This window comes from Saimiri boliviensis, chromosome 12 (assembly GCF_048565385.1).
Source record: "Saimiri boliviensis isolate mSaiBol1 chromosome 12, mSaiBol1.pri, whole genome shotgun sequence".
Classification (NCBI taxonomy): domain Eukaryota; kingdom Metazoa; phylum Chordata; class Mammalia; order Primates; family Cebidae; genus Saimiri; species Saimiri boliviensis.
The window spans coordinates 80302742-80323277 of record NC_133460.1 but is presented as its reverse complement, the minus strand read 5'-3'; the positions used below and the strand labels follow the sequence as shown (position 1 = coordinate 80323277).

The 20536-nt window shown below is 43.0% G+C and overlaps 1 protein-coding gene across 2 annotated transcripts in view; it reads left to right on the top strand.

Moving 5' to 3' along the window:
* Positions 1 to 20536, top strand: part of ALDH18A1 (aldehyde dehydrogenase 18 family member A1) — a 45945-nt gene that overhangs the window by 19436 nt on the left and 5973 nt on the right. For both annotated transcript variants that reach the window (XM_003922361.4, XM_010333243.3), the window contains exons 7-15: positions 114 to 204; positions 4115 to 4239; positions 5018 to 5162; positions 6152 to 6225; positions 7764 to 7857; positions 12516 to 12736; positions 14677 to 14814; positions 17737 to 17932; positions 18034 to 18155. In XM_003922361.4, coding sequence (XP_003922410.1) covers positions 114 to 204; positions 4115 to 4239; positions 5018 to 5162; positions 6152 to 6225; positions 7764 to 7857; positions 12516 to 12736; positions 14677 to 14814; positions 17737 to 17932; positions 18034 to 18155 — 1206 coding nt within the window. The remainder of the gene's footprint in view (positions 1 to 113; positions 205 to 4114; positions 4240 to 5017; positions 5163 to 6151; positions 6226 to 7763; positions 7858 to 12515; positions 12737 to 14676; positions 14815 to 17736; positions 17933 to 18033; positions 18156 to 20536) is intronic.

Sequence of the window (20536 nt, the reverse complement as noted above, 5' to 3'; positions counted from 1 at the left end):
TTGGTTTTGCCTGAGCCTAGCTTGGTTTTGCCTGAGCTTAGCTGGATGCTTCCATTAATTTCTTTTTGGACTGTTTAGCTCACTCACTTATGACTTTTTAATCTGCATTCCAGGTTATCAGTGTTAAAGATAATGATAGCTTGGCTGCCCGTCTGGCTGTGGAAATGAAAACTGACCTCTTGATTGTTCTTTCAGATGTAGAAGGTACAAAGTAATGCTTTTTTCTTTTATCTGCCCTTTGTTTTAAATGATACATGTGTGAGTACATGAGTTTCCCTCTTTCTTTGAGTCCCTGTGATCATTTTTAACTATAGATCATTAGCCATATGGTCTGACAAAGGGCTTTTATGACTCAGAATAGGGTGGGCGAGTCTAAGAGATGTAGTTTGAATATTTTGAAATGTTATTTCTAGGTGCTTTCAGCTGTTTTTCTTAACAGCTTTATGGAGATATAATTTATATACTATACAATTCACTTTTTTTTTTTTTTTGAAATTTACAATTCCGTCCTAGATTGGTGGCTCACACCTATGATCCCAACACTTGGGAGGCCAAAGCAGGAGGATTAATTGAGCCCAGGATTTGGAGATCAACCTGGCAATATAGTGAGTCCCTGTCTCTACAAAAAATAGAAAAGTTGGCTGGATATCATGGTATGTGCCTGTGGTTCCAGCTACTGGGGACTGAGGCATAAGGATCACTTGGGCCTGGGAGTTCCAGTCTGAAGTGAGCTGTTATCACACCACTGCACTCCAGCCTGGGTGACAGAGCAAGACCCCGACTCAAAAATAAATAAAAGTTTACAGTTCGGTGACTTTTAGTATATTCATATAATTGTGCAACTGTAAGAACAGTCATTTATGGAACACTTTTCCTTTCATCACCCCAACAAGAGACTCCATAACCTTTAGCAGTCACTCCCCACTTCTACCCAAACTCCCCATCCCTAGGCAGCCTCCAGTATACTTTCTGTTTCTATGGATTAACCTGTTCTGGACATTTTATTTAAATGGTATCATATAATATGGTGACCCTTTGTGACTGGTTTTTTTCACTTAGCATATTTTCAAAGTTTATCCACTTTACAGCATGTATCAATACTTCATTTCTTTTTATTGCTGAATAATATTCTACTCTTTGGATATACTGTGTTTTATTTATCAGTTCATCAATTGATAGACATTAGATATGAACATTTATAACACGTTTTTGTGTGAACATGTTTTTATTTCACCTACGAGTAGAATTGTAGGGTCATATGGTAACTGTTTAAAAGACTTTTGAGGAACTGCTAGACTGTTTTTCAAAGCAGCTGTACCATTTCATGTTCTTACCAGCATTAGATGAGGGTTCTAATGTGTTTACATCGTTGCTATTATTCAATGATGTAATTTTTGTTTGTTTTTTTTTTTTGAGACGGAGTTTTACTCTTGTTACCCAGGCTGGAGTGCAATGGCGCCATCTCGGCTCACCGCAACCTCCGCCTCCTGGGTTCGGGCAATTCTCCTGCCTCAGCCTCCTGAGTAGCTGGGATCACAGGCACGTGCCACAATGCCCAGCTAATTTTTCGTGTTTTTAGTAGAAACGGGGTTTCACCATGTTGACCAGGATGGTCTCGATCTCATGACCTCATGATCCACCCGCCTCGGCTTCCCAAAGTGCTGGGATTACAGGCGTGAGCCACCGCGCCCGGCGTAATTTTTCTATTTTTAGTAGAGACAGGGTTTCACCATGTTGGCCAGGCTAGTCTCAAACTCCTGACCTTGTGATCTACCTGCCTCGGCCTCCCAAATCCCTACCTCAAGATTACAGGTGTGGGCCACGGCCCCCGGCCAATCAGCAGGTTTTTATTGAATTTCTGCTATGAGCACATAGTGTGCTAGGTGCTTGATAAATGTAATTTTCAATCTTTTTAGGACTCCTACAAAGTAGATAGGTAGGTTAACCTAATTTTACAGAAGAAGAAGTTAAAAATTAAGTTGAAGCGGGGCACGGTGGCACATACCTGTAATCCCAGCTATTTGGCGGTGCTGAAGCAGTACAATCACTTGAGCCCAGGAAGTTGAGGCTACAGTGAGCTGTGATCATGCACTGCACTGCACTGCAGCCTGAGTGACACAGAGACCCTGTCTGTTGGGGGTGGGGTGGGGGGGGGGGGCGGGAAGAGGAGAATAAATAATTTTTTTTAATTTAATTTAAAATTAAATTCACATCTATTAATTGGTGTATCCGAAGTCACATAGCAAGTGCTTGACAGAGGCTAGTTTCAAATCTGAGTCTGTACAATTAAAAAAGCTACACTCTTCCTTCTCTCTTATACTGGCTAACAAGGTAAAAAAAAAAAAAAAAAAAAAAAAAAGTTAAGTCTTTGAGATTAGTTTATAGAATCCAATTTGAACGAGACTCCAGCAAACAGTTTTGATGCAGCTTCAAACACCAAAATTAGGTCATTGGCAGACTGGCATTCTTGTTATAATGATCCTAATTCGTTTTCCACTGAGTGTTGGCTTTTTAGAATAGTATCTGAATTTTAACTGTGCTCTTGGGTGGGGTAAGGGGAAAAGAGGAGTAAGCACATTATCAGAATGCTAGGAACCCCTCACTGTCTTTGGAGAAGGTTTGGCTAGGATTGTCTAATCTTTCCTATACTCTATACTCTTTTTTTTTTTTTTTTTTTTGAGACAGCGTCTTGCTCTGACACCAGGCTGGAGTGCAGTGGCGCAATCTCAGCTCACTCTCACCTCCGCATCCTGGTTCAAGTGATTCTTCCACTTCAGCCTCCCGAGTAGCTGGGACTACAGGCACAGACCACCACGCCCAGCTAATTTTTGTATTTTTTAGTAGAGAAGGGGTTTCACCGTATTGGTCAGGGTGGTCTCTATCTCTTGACCTCATGATCTGCCCACCTCGGACCACCAAAGTGCTCAGATTACAGCTGTGAGCCACCGCACCCGGCCCCTATACTATTAAATGAAATGGAAACAGCTTCTAAATCTCAATCTGTGATCTCATAGCACTGTATCTTCTGGGAAGATCCTAACCCTAAATCTTGGAGAGCTGTGGAGTAGTAGGTTGAGACTGACAGATTATGAACAATTGTTTTTCCTTCTCCTGTAATAATTTGCATGGCATGTGGTTGGCACTGCTTTGCTCTACATTGAACATGGATATCCTCACTTCCCTGATTCACTTACTCCCCCAGAGAGGTAGTATATAGCAAGATTGTCTTAAAGGTTTGGAATAATAGAGGGGAGAGGTGTACTACAGTGCAGGAAAAGCAGTAACTTGAAACCGGAAAAATCACTGCCCAAAGTGTCCTTCAGCCAGTCCTCAGCCTCCCTATATGTGTCCACTTAGGTCTTGATTTAACTACATTTTCTCAGACCCCTCTTACTCCCACTTATTCTTGTTCAAGCTGCCACTCACTCTTTTTCAAAGTGAAATTGTGAGGATTTTTCATCTTTGATTGTATGCATGTAACATTTCATGTAACTATTTTATGTCATTCCACTCAGTTATAAAACGGACATATGCTTTATGGTAATGAGTCCAGACTGAATGCCAAGAGTCATGTGCTCTCCTTCTGACTCAGCCTAACCTCCACAGTGACTCACTATAAAATTGGAAGTGTGTCAATTAGTGATTGTTTCAAAGGGTACCGTGCGAGTTAATGAGTACCTCTGTTGCGTTTCTTACTGCTTGGAAACAGTCACATTAAACAGTATATGGCTGCTGTGCCATTTCTGCAATAGCCAGTCTTCTTTTTCAGTTCCATCCTTAAGGCACAGCATCATAAGTAGCAATGGCATAACTAAGGACACCTTGCCAGGGATATGCACAGGGCTGATAAATGTTGTGCCAAGGATATGGCCATGGTCTGATGTTGGGAAACATTTGTTTATTAAGCCAGGTTATAGAACTATGTAAGGTGAGTCCTCTGGAGCTGTTTGTCAGTGTCAAATCCTTTGTTCTCTTTTTCTGATCAGAGCAGGTAGTAGTGCAGTGGAATTCATTTGGATGAGTAAAGTACAGAGTGATTGGCAGGTGCCCTGGGAGGCCTGTCTTGGAGACACTTCCATCAAAGCAGTATTACTGACCTTTGTCTATTTTTTAGGCCTTTTTGACAGCCCCCCAGGATCAGATGATGCAAAGCTTATTGACATATTTTATCCCGGAGATCAGCAGTCCGTGACTTTTGGAACCAAGTCTAGAGTGGGAATGGGTGGCATGGAAGCCAAGGTAAGAATCTGATGCCTTAACTGCCTGTAACAATTTTAAAGCCCAAACTATATTTTATCCTTTTTACTTTTGTAATTATATGGGGGTTAATGGTTCAGATAGTAGGCACATACACACTTAATATGTACATATCTAAATACAGATTTAATGAGTGTTGTGTTCCAATGTTGAGTTATGTCTGTGTATGTGGGTTTTTTCATTAATATTATATGAACAGTGTGTTCATGTTGTAAACTCTGCATGAGCAGGGCCTTTATATTTTTCATAATTCATAAATCCTCTAATTTATCAGCTCAAATATTTCTTGGTGAAATCTTTCAAAAATTCTGTCCCATTAATTGTTCTTAGAAGTTATACCCCTAAGGTACAGCATCACATGTATCAACAGCAGAGATGAGGACAAGATCCCCACTTAGAAAACCTAAAAGTACTCAAGATCAGACTCTGGTCAAAAACCTGGCTGTTGGTCTACTTAGCTGTTTCTAAGTTGAGGCACAGTAAATCAAATGCAGAAGTTATGAGTCCCATACTAGAGAAGACTGAAGAGAGAACAGACTGGAATCAAAGGATAGGTTGGTTTACTTTGAAGCAACAAATGCCAAGGTTGAGCTGGAAAGTGTATGAGTTGTGTGTATTTTCAGAGCTCCTGAGCTTTTAAAAACATTCTCTCATATACTTAAGTTGTTCGATACCAACTTGGATTTAATATCTTTTTGCAAGTTTAAAATGTGGGTGAATAGGTCTGAATCTCATCTTTGGACCTCACGTGTCTCATTAGGTAAAAGCAGCCCTCTGGGCTTTGCAAGGTGGCACTTCTGTTGTTATTGCCAATGGAACCCACCCCAAGGTGTCCGGACACGTCATCACAGACATCGTGGAGGGGAAGAAAGTTGGTACCTTCTTTTCAGAAGTAAAGCCTGCAGGTAAATAGTTCTTCATAAGGCCCCAAGGCTTGTGGATGAGAGCTAGTGACACCTGGCTTAGATGGGACTGAAGACTGACTTTTAATTGTGGGGCTATAGATCACAAATTGATGTGCTAATATTATGAAATAAGGCGTTGTTGCGCTGGGCGCGGTGGCTCAAGCCTGTAATCCCAGCACTTTGGGAGGCCGAGGCAAGTGGATCACGAGGTCAAGAGATCGAGACCATCCTGGTCAACATAGTGAAACCCCGTCTCTACTAAAAATACAAAGCATTAGCTGGGCATGGTGGCACATGCCTGTAATCCCAGCTACTCAGGAGGCTGAGGCAGGAGAATTGCCTGAGCCCAGGAGGCGGAGGTTGCGGTGAGCCGTGATCACGCCATTGCACTCCAGCCTGGGTAACAAGAGCGAAACTCCGCATCAAAAAAAAAAAAAAGGAAATAAGGCGTTGTTTTGAACATTATTTGCAGAATTGGATTTTGCTTTACTTTTGTGAAATTCCATCTAACCTGCCTAGCTAGGCCTATGTTCTGGAAAATCACTAGGTTAAAGTATATAAGCATTCATTTTCTCAAGAAACAGTTGCTAGGCCTATGTTAGATGCCAGGTACTGATAAGCAGTAGAGATGCAAAGGTGCCTATGATACAGTGTTTGCCCTGGAGTGTTTACAGAGGACAGAATTGCCTCATAGTCTGCATTCAGAAAGGTAAGCACATTAAAAAATATTAGCCAAAGTGGAACTCAGAAGAATTCTAGAAAACGTAAAGTATATTGTTTACCCCAGAAATACAAGTTCTTGTGTTTATACCTGAGTGAATCTGGCACATTCTTTTGCTATTTTATTGGTCATAGTGATCCCCTATGTGAAACAAGCATACCAAGACACCGTGTGTTCCTTCTATGGGTGTGATGAGCCTGTGCATGTGCTGGCAAAGTGAGAGAGAACTAAGGTGACCATGACCTGATATTTGCACATACTCTTGCAGGGCCTACTGTTGAGCAGCAGGGAGAAATGGCTCGATCTGGAGGAAGGATGTTGGCCACCTTGGAACCTGAGCAGGTAATAAACCTTAGCTGATATTTTTTTCTAGTTTTCAGAGTGAGTCATGCTGTATGGTTACAGAAGTCAAACCTGCTGACTCCCTCTTTATTGCTAGTGACCCACAGAGTTATCTGAGGTACAAGTCTGATTCAAATTTGCTCTGCCTTTTTTTTTTTCTTAACTTTATTTTCCCTTGTATCTTTTATAGACAGAGGCCCAAGATAACTTTTCACCACTATGATGTTTTGATTAAAAGCATCGTAAAAATGATGAGGTTAGGAAGGCTACCTAATTCTGCCACATACTGGGCATGGAAATGTGGGAAAATTACTTATCCCAACCCATTCCAAATCCCTTGACTTGCCTAGAAGATGGGAAGCTCAAGAGCCTGCTCCATAGTTGGTAGCTCCGACCTGTCTTGCATGAACTAGTCATGAGTTAGTCTAAGTAGCAGACACAATGAGGCTGTAAGTGGTAAGGAGGTCAAGTGGAAGCTGGGAGCTGGTCCTCCAGGGGTTATGTTGTGAAGGATGGATTTGAGAGTGAGGATGTATGTGGGTTCATACTAATGAATCCTTTGGCCTGAGAAAAGAGAAAGTAACTCCAACAGCAGAGAAAGGAAAGCAAAGGAGGAGCCACTTCTCTCTACTCCTTCAGTAATCAGCATACTGATTTGCCACATTTCCTAATCTAGCAAGGTCAGGTTTGGGGTGTCTGTCTTCAAGTACTTAGGACTGAATTTTTTCCACTTTGACTAAATGCATTAAATAAATAATTTACAAGGAAGAAAAAACAGATGTAAAAACTTACCTGGAAATAAAATAACAAATGATATTAAATATGTAAAACTGTATGTATCATGTTAATTCAAAGCAGTGGCCCTGTACAGTTACATAATCTATCATGCCCCCTCCCCCTTCTTTTTTTTCCTTTTGACTCCTGATTATTATAATTAGCCATGGCTAATTATAATAATCGGGAGTCTGGCCAGGTATGATGGCTTACATCTGTAATCCCAGCACTTTGGGAGGCTGAGCTGGGCAGATCACCTGAGGTCAGGCATTTGAAACCAGCCTGGCCAACATTGCGAAACCCCTTCCCTACTAAAAATACAAAAATCAGCCAGGTGCAGTGATGGGTACCTGTAATCCCAGCTACTCAAGAGGCTGAAGCAGGAGAGTCTCTTAAACCTGGGAGGCAGAGGTTGCAGTGAGCTGAGACGGCAACATTGCACTCCAGCCTGAGTGACAGAGCGAGACTCTGTCTCAAAAAAAAAAAAAAAAAAAAAACAACATAAGAAAAAAAAAGAGGAAAAGTAAGAAGTGACGGAGAGGTTGGCAGTGAGAGAGGAAGGAAGAAATACGGGGAGCAGTGGTGGGAATAAGTGATGGGAAGTCAGGTGATTTCATTTGGTGGTGACCTTGGATGTGGGAGCAAGGCCTGGTACTCTCAGTAGAGTAGGTTTAAAAACCATGGTGTGCATTCTTCTTGGATTAACATCTCTGGTTTTTTTGTTGTTGTTTGTTTGTTTTTTTAACGGTGTACCTTTCTTTTAGAGAGCAGAAATTATCCATCATCTGGCTGATCTGTTGACGGACCAGCGTGATGAGATCCTGTTAGCCAACAAAAAAGACTTGGAGGAGGCAGAGGGTAAAGACCAGGCAATTTAGAGTCAATATTATGGAGGGGTGGGGGTCATTTTGGTTTTTAGTTTTACTAATAATTGTTATGTCTGCCTATAGATAAGATTGTTATAAAAGAAATGGTATATTATGTATCATTTCTATTGAGGGTAGGTGGGTGGCTGATATTCTTCTTCCCCAGATACTTTAGTACAACTCCCAAAGGAGCTTTTTTTCATTGCCTATAGATCACAAGCTGTGGCTACTATGGTGGTCAGGACAAAAAAGAACAAGATTAAGAACCCCACTGCTTAAGACGTTAAGCTAATAGCTAGCATTTATTGAGGACTTTCTGCATTGCCAGGCCCTGTGCTAAGGGCTATACAGTCAGGATGTCATTTAATTTCCATAACATAGAGGATAATACCTCTTTGTTATCCCCATTTGACAGAGAAGGAAACTGAAGCTCACAGAAGTTGTCACTTGCCCAAAGCCATACAGTCAGTGACAGACCAGGATTTAAACATACATGGACTGTACATGTGAAAGAGTTGTAGAAGGCCGGGCGTGGTGGCTCACACCTGTAATCCAAGCACTTTGGAGGCCAAGGCGGGCAGATCACCTGAGGTCGGAGTTCAAGACCAGCCTGACCAACATGGTGAAACCCCGTCTTTATTTAAAAAAAAAAAAAAAAAAAAAGAGTTGTAGAAATAGTTTGTGCAGCCTATGAAGAAAGAAGAAAGATAGCTTGTTTCTTAGTTAATTAACCAGTCTTTTGTCTTCCCTGAGTTAGCACCAGATGCCATCCAGAAATACCCTTTAGGTGCTAATGGTAAAGTAAGATGAACTCACATAGCAAACACCTAGACATGTAGAGAGTCAGTTAGGGCCCTGACTCTTTCTCTTCTTTTTCTTAATTCTCTGTTTTTTTCCCACCTTAAAATAATAGGGATTGATTTTATGGAGTTTTGAATTTCCTTTGCATTAATTTGAACATCCATATTAATGGTGTTTTGTTCAAAGAAGTTTTGCAAGGTTCAACAACATTGCTTTCATTCCTTAAAACATTTTTGAAACAGTGTTTTAGAGCTTCCTCTAGAATTTATACCTCGTCTTTTGAATTTTTGTAGTATTAGAGAATGTAAAATAGATTTTCAGAACTGAAAGAAATCTTTGATACTATCCAGTCGTTAATTTAAAGTAAAAGAATTAAGAACCACAGAGGGTAAAGCAGTTGTTGTCCAAGGTTTACAGCATGTTGTTGGCAGAATTTTGACTGCTGGTTCCAGCTGAACATGCATAAGGATGCACCGTGGGTTAAGGACAAAGCCCTGGGTATACATGAGCGTGGCTTAGCAATCCCAGTTTGGGGAATTTATCCTCAAAAAATATTTCTTTTTTTTTTTTTTTTTTTTTGAGACGGAGTTTCACTCTTGTTACCCAGGCTGGAGTGCAATGGCGCGATCTCGGCTCACCGCAACCTCCGCCTACTGGGTTCAGGCGATTCTCCTGCCTCAGCCCCCTGAGTAGCTGGGATTACAGGCACGCGCCACCATGCCCAGCTAATTTTTTTGTATTTTTAGTAGAGACGGGGTTTCACCATGTTGACCAGGATGGTCTCGATCTCTTGACCTCGTGATCCACCTGCCTCGGCTTCCCAAAGTGCTGGGATTACAGACTTGAGCCACCGTGCCCGGCCCTCAAAAAATATTTCTAAAGAAAATAACTCAGCTGGGCGCAGTGGCTCATGCCTGTAATCCCAGCACTTTGGGAGGCTGAGACGGGTGGATCATGAGATCAAGAGATCGAGACCATCCTGGCCAACATGGTGAAATCCCATCTCTATTAAAAAATACAAGAATTAGCTAGATGTGGTGGCGCATGCCTGTAGTCCCAGTTATTCAGAGGCAGGAGAATCGCTTGAACCCGAGATCATGCCACTGTACTCCAGCCTGGTGACAGAGCAAGACTCCTTCAAAAAAGAAAAAAAAAAGAAAATACCTCTTTAGGCCAGGCACAGTGGCTCACGCCTGTAATCCCAGTACTTTGAGAGACCGAGGTGAGTGGATCACCTGAGGTTAGGAGTTTGAGACCAGCCTGGCCAACATAGTAAAACCTGATCTCTATAAAAATACAAAAATTAAGGCCGGGCTCGGTGGCTCAAGCTTGTAATCCCAGCACTTTGGGAGGCCGAGGCGGGTGGATCACAAGGTCGAGAGATCGAGACCATCCTGGTCAACATGGTGAAACCCCGTCTCTACTAAAAATGCAAAAAATTAGCTGGGCATGGTGGCACGTGCCTGTAATCCCAGCTACTCAGGAGGCTGAGGCAGGAGAATTGCCTGAACCCAGGAGGCGGAGGTTGCGGTGAGCCGAGATCGTGCCATTGCACTCCAGCCTGGGTAACAAGAGCGAAACTCCATCTCAAAAAAAAAAAAAAAAAAAAAAAAAATACAAAAATTAAGGCCGAGCGCGGTGGCTCAAGCCTGTAATCCCAGCACTTTGGGAGGCCGAGGTGGGTGGATCACAAGGTCAAGAGATCGAGACCATCCTGGTCAACATGGTGAAACCCCGTCTCTACTAAAAATACAAAAAATTATCTGGGCATGGTGGTGCGTGCCTGTAATCCCAGCTACTCAGGAGGCTGAGTCAGGAGAATCGCCTGAACCCAGGAGGCAGAGGTTGCGGTCAGCCGAGATCGTGCCATTGCACTCCAGCCTGGGTAACAAGAGCGAAACTTCGTCTCAAAAAAAAAAAAATACAAAAATTAGCTGGGCATGGTGGCACATGTCTGTAATCCCAGCTACTCGTGAGGCTGAGGCAGGAGACTTGCTTGAACCTAGAAGCTGGAGGTTGCAGTGAGACTAGATCATGCTACTGCACTCCAGCCTGGACGACAGAGCAAGACTCCATCTCAAAAAAAAAAAGAAAAAAAGAAAATAGCTCTTTATCCAAAGTTTCTTAGAGCAGGATTTACCACACTGAAAAACTGGAAACAACCTGAGCATTTAATAACATAGGTGTGGATAAGTACATTCAGCTGTATCAAATTCATGGAATATTTAGTAGTAATTAAGATAATTTTTGCAACGTGGAAAACATACTTGCATTGTGAGGTGAAAAGCTAGTAAAAGTAACATTTAACATATACTGTAATTAAAACTTGCTTTTTAGCATATAGGAAAAGTAAAGAAAATTAATTAATTTGTATATTGCTTGGTAGAAAGATGGTTTTTTTCTTAATATAATGTCAGTTGCTTCCACCCAAAGCGGAAATCTTTTTATTATTTTATCTTGGTGGCTGTGACTGTAAAAAATAGAGAAAATTTTTGTAATCTCATCTCAACATTGACCACATTAATGATTTGTGATGTATGATTTCAAATGGTTTTCTAAGTATATATGTGTATATATATATGAATATGTACGTACATGTTTATGTGTGGAGAAAGGGTATCACACCATGCATACTACTGTTTTTAAAGAAAATTCTGCATAGGAACTTGCCACAATTTAACATTTTTTTTTGGCCAAGCATGGTCACTCATGCCTGTAATCCCAGCACTTTGGGAGGTAGAGACAGAAGAATCACTTTAGTCCAGGAGCTCAAGACCAGCCTAGGCAACACAGTGAGACCCCTGTCTCTACAAAATATTTTTTAAAGTTAGCTAGCCATGGTGATGCATGCCTGTAGTCCTAGCTGCTCTGGAGACTGAAGCAGGAGGATCACTTGAGCACAGGCATTCAAGGCCGCAATGAGCTATGATTGCACCACTGCACTCTAGCCTGAGCGACAGACTAAGACCCTGTCTCGAAAAAAAAAAAAAAATCTTTGTTAGTTCTGATTATAAAATTAATTCACTCATTATAAAAAATAAAATAAAATAAAATAGATAAAGTAGAGAGATTATTACTATCCTGGATGTCTTCCAGATTTCTTCTGTGCACACACACATGTGCAGTGTTTGATAAATAGGATCATATCATACATGCTGTTTTATAGTTTGCCTTTTTCATAAACTATGTCTTAGCTTTCCATGTCAGTAAGCCTAGAAATACTATTTATGATAACTGAATTATAACCCACTCTCTGAATATTTAGGTAGAATTCAGTTTCTCAGTATTAAAAAATGCTGTGGTAAGTATCCTTATTACATGCCTGCTTGTTCACACAAATGATAAATTTCTGGAACTGAAACTGGGGGCACAAAGGGTTATCAGTGTACACAGCTTTACATAATGCTATGTACTGCCAAATGGACTCCCAAAAGGACAGTTTAAATGGCATGTCGTTGCCTTCCCAAGTCTGTTCCTAATGCAGTTCGCATGTTCAGTAAAACATCAAGACAGCTCGCACCTGTAATCCCAGCACTTTGGGCGGGCAGATCAGTTGAGGTGAGGAGTTCCAGATCAGCCTGGCCAACCTGATGAAACCCCATATCTACCAAAAAATACAATATTTTGCCAGGTGGCACATGCCTGTAGACCCATCTACTCAGGAGACTGAAGTGGGAGAACTGCTTGAATCCAGGAGGCAGAGGTTTCGGTGAGCCAAGATCATGCCACTGCACTCCAGCCTGGGCATCAGAGTGAGACCCTGGCTCAAAGAAAAAAAAAGACACATCAATTGGTGGCTGTAGCCTGCTAGGCCTGCTGCTTCATCCTGTCCTCTTAATGCCTTCTCAGGTAGACTTGCAGCTCCTCTGCTGAAACGTTTAAGCCTCTCCACATCCAAATTGAACAGCCTGGCCATCGGTCTGCGACAGATCGCAGCCTCCTCCCAGGACAGTGTGGGGCGTGTTCTGCGTCGCACCCGAATCGCTAAAAACCTGGAATTGGAACAAGTGACTGTCCCAATTGGAGTTCTGCTGGTGATCTTTGAATCTCGTCCTGACTGTCTACCCCAGGTGTGTATGTACCCCAGGGGGAATAAATACCCTGCCTTTGGGGGCTGGTGCAGAGATTGGAGGAAGAATATATTTTCAATACTGGAGATAAGTTTCCCAAAGACAATTGTGTGTGTATGTGTGTGAAGGTCTTTTATTTTAACCAGAAAAAGATAATTTTTGAGACTTTATTCTCAGGTTGTTTTTGAGGTAATTTACGTTCTTGATTCTTCCAGTATCTTAAAGTACTTTCATATGTCCATTTTAGAGCTGAAGAACTGAACCTCATAGAAGGTAATAGTCCTGTCACACTTGTAAGGTGCAACTGAGACTGAAGCCCACATCAGCCTACCTTACCACAGTGCAGGAGCAAATTTCTAAATATCTTAGCCTGTGGTTCACTTTGTTCTCTGACCTCGAGTCTCTGCTAGCCTGCTGCAGTCATTCATGAATAACTGGCTTGGCCCACATGAAAAGGACCCCTTTATTATCAGGGTCACAGATGGCTTCCTATAGGTACGTCTGTTAGGAAAAAGAACTTTCAGTAGTTAATGGAAATTAGAATGCAACCCTCTTTAACCAAGTCGACATATCACAGCCTACTGTTGAGAAAGCATTTGTTAAAAGTTTTTGCCAAGCAGCCATGCTGGGAAATACAAGGTGTCATTATAGAATCGCCCCACTTTCTTACCCTAAACCCCCTCCCGGAACTCTGGGAGCATTTCCTCCACTGGACTGTCCTGTAGGATGATACCAGCTCTTTCTTTGCACTAGCCCTGAAGTCTCAAAGGGAAACTCTGTTTTAAAAACAAAACACCAGCCACTCTTTACTGTAAGACATAGGTGACTGTAGAATCCAGAATGCTCTGTGAAGGGTACTCTCTGACGTCCCCTAAAACCAGCCTGTTCACCAAGGGATTCCCATAGCTATGAGGCCTATCCTTAGTCCCTGGCTGATGCTGGCACACTGCCTCTCTGGCCACATAGCTGTCTTGCAGAAGTGCCCCAGTGATGACTGCCAAACTCACCTCTGCTAGTAGAAATCGGCCTAAATCTCTGTGGACCGTATCCATGAACTTTCTTTGCTACCACTCATCCATACGAGCTGATCCCTCACAAGGAGTAAGTTTTCCTCATTAGCTAACAACAGCTGAGGCTCCTCTTCTGGACCCAACCCTGGATGGTTTCACAGAATCTATGAATCCTAAAAATTGTGTGCAGTATTCTGTGTCTGTGCATTGGTCTGGAGAAAGTTGATGTAACTTATAAGAGGAAGGATGATGAGCACAGTGTCACTCACTCTTTGCCCCGACAGGGTAACTAGCCCTCCTCCTGGATGGTCTACCTTTTCCTCCCCAGACAGGCATGTGGGAAAAAGACTGTTCTCAGCATTCTCTACCATAGCTGCCCAAGGGCTGGCAGGAGCTCTAGTTTTCTCCAGGTTCTTAGCAGCAAGCACTGGAGATCTCAGAACAATTCCAAGGCCAGAGTAGGATGTGGCCAGAGGAGCTGCCCAGCCTCAGCCTGATCAGATGAAGCAAGTGCTTCCCTACAAAGGTGGCTGAAGACCCTGTTCTTCACAGTTGAGGGGGTGCCGTCTGGCCCTGGCCTTAACTCAGTTCTCTTTGCTAATGGTGCTAAAGAAGCCGTATAGTTTAGTTGCTAAAATCCAGTGGTTCCTTCTGGAGTCAAACCACCTCAGTGTGGCTCCCAGCGCTACCATTTATAAGCTGTGTAACTTTGGGGAGTCATCTACCTCTCTGGGCTTCAGTGTCCCTTGTCTGTAAAGTAGAGGATAAAACAAGCACTTAATTCACTGCAGTGTTGTGAAGATGAAACAGCATAGGCCTTATAAAATGATGAAGACTGCTTAGCACAGAAGGAGTGCTTATGAATGCTAACATTACTGTCACTATTACTGTCTGTCCCCTTTGATCCACTGCTCTCCCTTTGATCTGCAGGTGGCAGCTTTGGCTATTGCAAGTGGTAACGGCTTGTTACTCAAAGGAGGGAAGGAGGCTGCACACAGCAACCGAATTCTCCACCTCCTGACCCAGGAAGCCCTCTCAATCCATGGAGTCAAGGAGGCCGTGCAGCTGGTAGGTCCCTGGGAATACACCAAGTCAAGCCCAGAGGGTCCAGATCAGGTGTTTAGGAATTTAAAGCAAAACTTAAGGGCCGGGCGCGGTGGCTCAAGCCTGTAATTCCAGCACTTTGGGAGGCCGAGGCGGGTGGATCACAAGGTCGAGAGATCGAGACCAACCTGGTCAACATGGTGAAACCCCGTCTCTACTCAAAATACAAAAAATTAGCTGGGCATGGTGGCGCGTGCCTGTAATCCCAGCTACTCAGGAGGCTGAGGCAGGAGAATTGCCTGAACCCAGGAGGCGGAGGTTGCGGTGAGCCGAGATCGCGCCATTGCACTCCAGCCTGGGTAACAAGAGCGAAACTCCGTCTCAAAAAAAAAAAAAAAGGAATTTAAAGCAAAACTTAGGCCACATAGGGCCAAGACACTCCTACAGGCAGGCTTGACACTCCAGTAGGCCTGTGAGCCTACAGAATTTAGGCCATTCTGCAGAGCCAGATGGGTCCTCAGTGGCTTAGGAAAGCCCTCCCTTATAGCTGTGTCTTGGCACTACTTATTTACAAGAATGCCAATTAGACCTTCATTCTTTGGGTCACAAGGCAGCAGGAGTACCAGACGTAGAGTGTGAGGCCCAGGTTCTTGTCATTGGCAGAGTAATTTAGGGTAAGTCAGATGAGAAACTTTATGAAAGTTGGTCATAAACTGTCATGCAGTGTGTGAGTATGAGATCATGCTGTTGTCACTATTATTACTAAGATCATTGCTTTGACCATTTCTCACTCTCCTCAACTGTCAAATGAAGTTTGATAATAATAGCTACGACTTACTGAGCACCTACTATGTGCAAGGCTCATTTATTTTATCCATGATCTCATCTGATCCTCAAAGAGTCCCATGAGGAAAATAACATTATTAGACCCATTTTCTGATTGGAAAAAACAGATTCAGAGTCACAGAGTCACATGGTATGTGGTAGAGTTTATATTTGGACCGAGGCTGACTCCAGATCTGTTATTTTGGCTCGTTTGCTCCAGCATTCCAGGATTCTCTTGGCTGCTGGGAGAATGTCTACAAACCTGCTCATTACACACTCAATGACCGGAATCTGGCTTTTTCCTTATGCCAACATAGTGGTTGGAAAGAGCACAGATTTTAGGGATTCAAATCCCAGCTCTACCACATCCTAGCTTACACAGATTTCTTCCTTTTCTTTCTAGTGATGTGTAACATACATACAGTAAAGTATACAGATTCTGTGCACAACTCTGACTGTTCACATGCACACACATCTATAACCACCAGCCGTATCAAGATAAGAAGAGTTCAATATCCTGGAGGGCCCCTTGTGCCCAGTCAATATGTAGCCTGCCTGCCCCACAAACTATTTTTTTTAACTTCTGTCACATTAAATTACTTTTGCCTTTTTTTTTTTTTTTGAAGTGGAGCTTCACTCTTGTTGCCCAGGCTGGAGTGCAATGGCGCAATCTCAGCTCACTGCAATCTCCACCTCCTCAGTTCAAGTGATTCTCCTGCCTCAACCTCTTGAGTAGCTGGGATTACAGGCACATGCCACCACGCCAGGCTAATTTTTTGTATTTTTAGTAGAGACGAGGTTTCACCACATTGGCCAGACTGGTCTCAAAACTGCTTACCTCAGGTGATCCACCTGCCTTGGCCTCCCAAAGTGCTAGGATTACAGGCGTGAGCTCTTTTTTTTTTTTTTTTTTTTTTGAGTCATAGTCTTGCTCTGTTGCACAGGCTGGAGTGCAGTGGCACAATCTCGGCTTTCGGCTCACTGCAGCCTCAGCCTCCCAGGCTCAAGCAGTCTACCCACCTCAGCCTTCCTAGCAGTTGGAACTACAGGTGCATCCCTCCAGACCTGGCTAATTTGTGTGTGTGTGTGTGTGTGTGTGTGTTTTTTTTTTTTTTTTTTTTTTTGTAGAGACAGGATTTCACCATGTTGCCCAGTCTTGAGCTCCTGATCTCAGGCAATCTGCTTGCCGCCACCTCCCAAAGTGCTGAATGTGCCACCACGCCCAGCCTTTTGCCTATTCTCGAACTTCATGTAAACGAAATCAAACAAAATACACGTTTATGTTGCCTGTCATTTGTTCATGATGTCTGTGGTGTTCATTCACATTGTTGCATCTAGCAGTAGTTTTCTCATTGAATCGCCATGTAGTATTCCATTTACCTGCATATACTACAATCCATCTTTTCTTCTGTTAATGAATATTTAAGTTGTTTCCAGTTTTGGGCTGTGTGGAATAAAGTTGCTGTGAACATTCTGATACATATATATATATTTGTTGTGAAAGTAATATGACCATATGGAGAAAAATTAAAAATCAAGAGAAAACAAAATGTCCATAATCTCAGTATCCTCACACAGGCTTTTTAAGTCATTCCAATCCACATCCCAGGGTAGGAGTTCTCATCAGAAGTCATGAGAATCATGACTCCCTAGCAAGACCAACCCAACATTTTCTCAGTGCTATGAATAGAAAACCAATAGAGCAGCCATTCCCTGTTGTGATCCTCATGGCCTGGAGTAGTCTGTACTGCATTTAACCTCCACAGGCAACCCTAGTGCTTCTTCTGGCACTTTGAAAATTGTCTGCCCTATGTTATGGCTAGCAGTACCTTAGTGCTTCCTTCCCTACTCGACTCAGCTCTTTGAGGGCATGAACTGTGTCCAGCATGATCTGTAATGTGGAGCACAGCACCGGATGTATAGTGTTTGGTAAGCATTTGCCGGACAACTTTTTGATTCCCATGATCGGGAACTTAATTTTATTTTTAGAATAAGTTTTCACAGTGTCTCGTTTAGTTCTCAGAGTGTACAGGTATTTATCTGTAAAAGGGAAGCTGCAGTTTTTACATTTTGTGTCATCGGAAGATGCTGTCTTTATCTTTTTCTTATTTCCTTCTAAAGGTCAATACCAGAGAAGAAGTTGAGGATCTTTGCCGCCTAGACAAAATGATAGATCTAATTATTCCACGTGGCTCTTCCCAGCTAGTCAGAGACATCCAGAAAGCTGCTAAGGGAATTCCAGTGATGGGGCACAGCGAAGGGATCTGCCACATGTATGTGGATTCCGAGGCCAGTGTCGATAAGGTCACCAGGCTAGGTGAGCTGGATGGAGTCTCCTCTTTTACAAGGGGGAAATATTACATCCTCTGAAGCTCTGGATCATGTTAATAGAAGCAATTCTTTCTCATCTTCTTTCAGTCAGAGACTCTAAATGTGAATATCCAGCTGCCTGTAATGCTTTGGAGACTTTGTTAATCCACCGGGATCTGCTCAGGACACCATTATTTGACCAGATCATTGATATGCTGAGAGTAGAACAGGTAAGACAGTTCCACAAGACTAGTACATTACTTCCTGTCTTTTAGAAGCCTGCAGAATTAGACCAGGCACAGCCATACCATATAAGGCAGTTTAAGAAACAATATTTGTGAATATCTCCTATGTACAAAGTTCCATGCTAAGTACAGAGGGGAGTAAAACACAACCCCTGCCCTCTAGAAAGCGAACCAAACCAAGATACAAATAGCTTTATTACAAGGTGGAATGTGTTGTGTGCGAAAGAGAGTCTGAAGATAAGACAGACCACATGACACTATGCTGACTGAACTGTTTCTGACAACCTTCTATTCAGGTGTCAAGGTGTAAAGATTGTTCCCAAACATATATTCCTTTTTGGATTTGATTTGAAAAGATGGCGCAGAAATGTTTCAAACCAAAAACTTATACGCATTCACTGCCCACCACCAGTGTCTTTGGTTACCATTATTAATGTACTTAATGCAGTGATATTTGGGAGTCAGTAATTTGTAGAATGTCTCCCTGGGTTATGTTTTGACCATGTTATTAAGGTTGTAAACAGCCGGGCGCGGTGGCTCAAGCCTGTAATCCCAGCACTTTGGGAGGCTGAGGCGGGTGGATCACGAGGTCAAGAGATCGAGACCATCCTGGTCAACAAGGTGAAACCCCGTCTCTACTAAAAATACAAAAATTAGCTGGGCATGGTTGTGCGTGCCTGTAATCCCAGCTACTCAGGAGGCTGAGACAGGAGAATTGCCTGAACCCAGGAGGTGGAGGTTGCGGTGAGTCGAGATCGCGCCATTGCACTCTAGCCTGGGTAACAAGAGCGAAACTCCATCTCAAAAAAAAAAAAGAAAAGAAAAAGAAAGGCTGGGCGCAGTGGCTCAAGCCTGTAATCCCAGCACTTTGGGAGGCCGAGGCGGGTGGATCACGAGGTCGAGAGATTGAGACCATCCTGGTCAATGTGGTGAAACCCCGTCTCTACTAAAAATACAAAAAATTAGCTGGGCATGGTGGCGCTTGCCTGTAGTCCCAGCTACTCAGGAGGCTGAGGCAGGAGAATTGCTTGAACCCAGGAGGCGGAGGTTGCGGTGAGCCGAGATTGTGCCATTGCACTCCAGCCTGGGTAACAAGAGCGACACTCTGTCTCAAAAAAAAAAAAAAAAAAGAAAGAAAAAGAAAAAGGTTGTAAACAAACCAAAAGCGAATACGTTTCAAATATAAAGTTGTGCTATGTCCTAAATTCATGACTGCAAGAAAATATGATAGATGCCCTCAAGGCAAAAATGGATAATCTGTTAAACTCTCTGCATGGATACATTTTAAGCTTTAATATCTGATGTCACAGTACTCTTTTAGAATCATATAAACCAGCATGGCAGTAAAGAAGGTGCTTTTTGGCCTTGGTTGCTTTGACCCTGAACATGTGTCTCTTCCCTTCCATCATTTGGCTGGAAAGGAAGGCTCCAGTTAGCTTATAAATGTGGCATGGTCCCAGTGAGAACTGGAAGAATTGTTTTAAAAATGAAAATGCACTCCGTGGATTAAAAGGAAGTTAGGTCACATGATCATTCATGTTCTGGGGCCTTACTTTACTTGGGTAAGGAAGCCTGTTGATTGGGCACCTGTGTTTGCCAAGTGCCAGAGTGAACTAGATTAGACAGGAGGAAAGCTCTCCTTTAGTTAGGACTAAATGCCCCCATACCTAATTTGAAGACACCCATGGTATCAGTCATTAAAATGAGGATAGCCTTGAAATTCCTTATCAAAATGAGTTACTGTGTGTACTTCATGCAACACTTTTGTATGGCAGGAAGTAGGGCCAGAAGGATGACTTGCACAGGGATGAGGTTCCATTCCCCAAGGAACATGGAGGAAGTGAGATCCCAGATAGGAAACCATGGGAGGGCCTCAGGAATAGTGAGGATAAGGCAGACATCACTTATAACTTGAGCCAAGGCCAAAGCTTGGTCTCAAACAATCAAGGCATGACCTCTGTCCCGGGGATGTCTCAGGCAACAAGGCTTATGTGGGATCCAGCTTCATATCCCAGATTGGGGGCCTCGGCGAGCAGCCTCAAAATCCTTAAATTCCTCCAACCAGAAGCAGGATTAGAGCCAGAGGCTGGGGCTGAGCTAAACCTAGAGGTAGGGCCAGACTGACACAGTTGGAATTGTACGAGTAGTCACGGTTTGAGGTGCTGAAAGAACCTGACCAAGTACTGCTTACCTCTAAAGCAAAGCAAACAGGGCACTTCGCCAGGGTGCAGGGAATAGGAATGTATATGTGGCACCTCCCTCTTTCCACCCGAGTCCAGTGCCTAGGTCCCATATGCAGAGACTAGGCTCTTTATTGTCAAGTATTCATTTCAGTAAAATGCCAGAAGTCAAGGGCTTATGTTGAT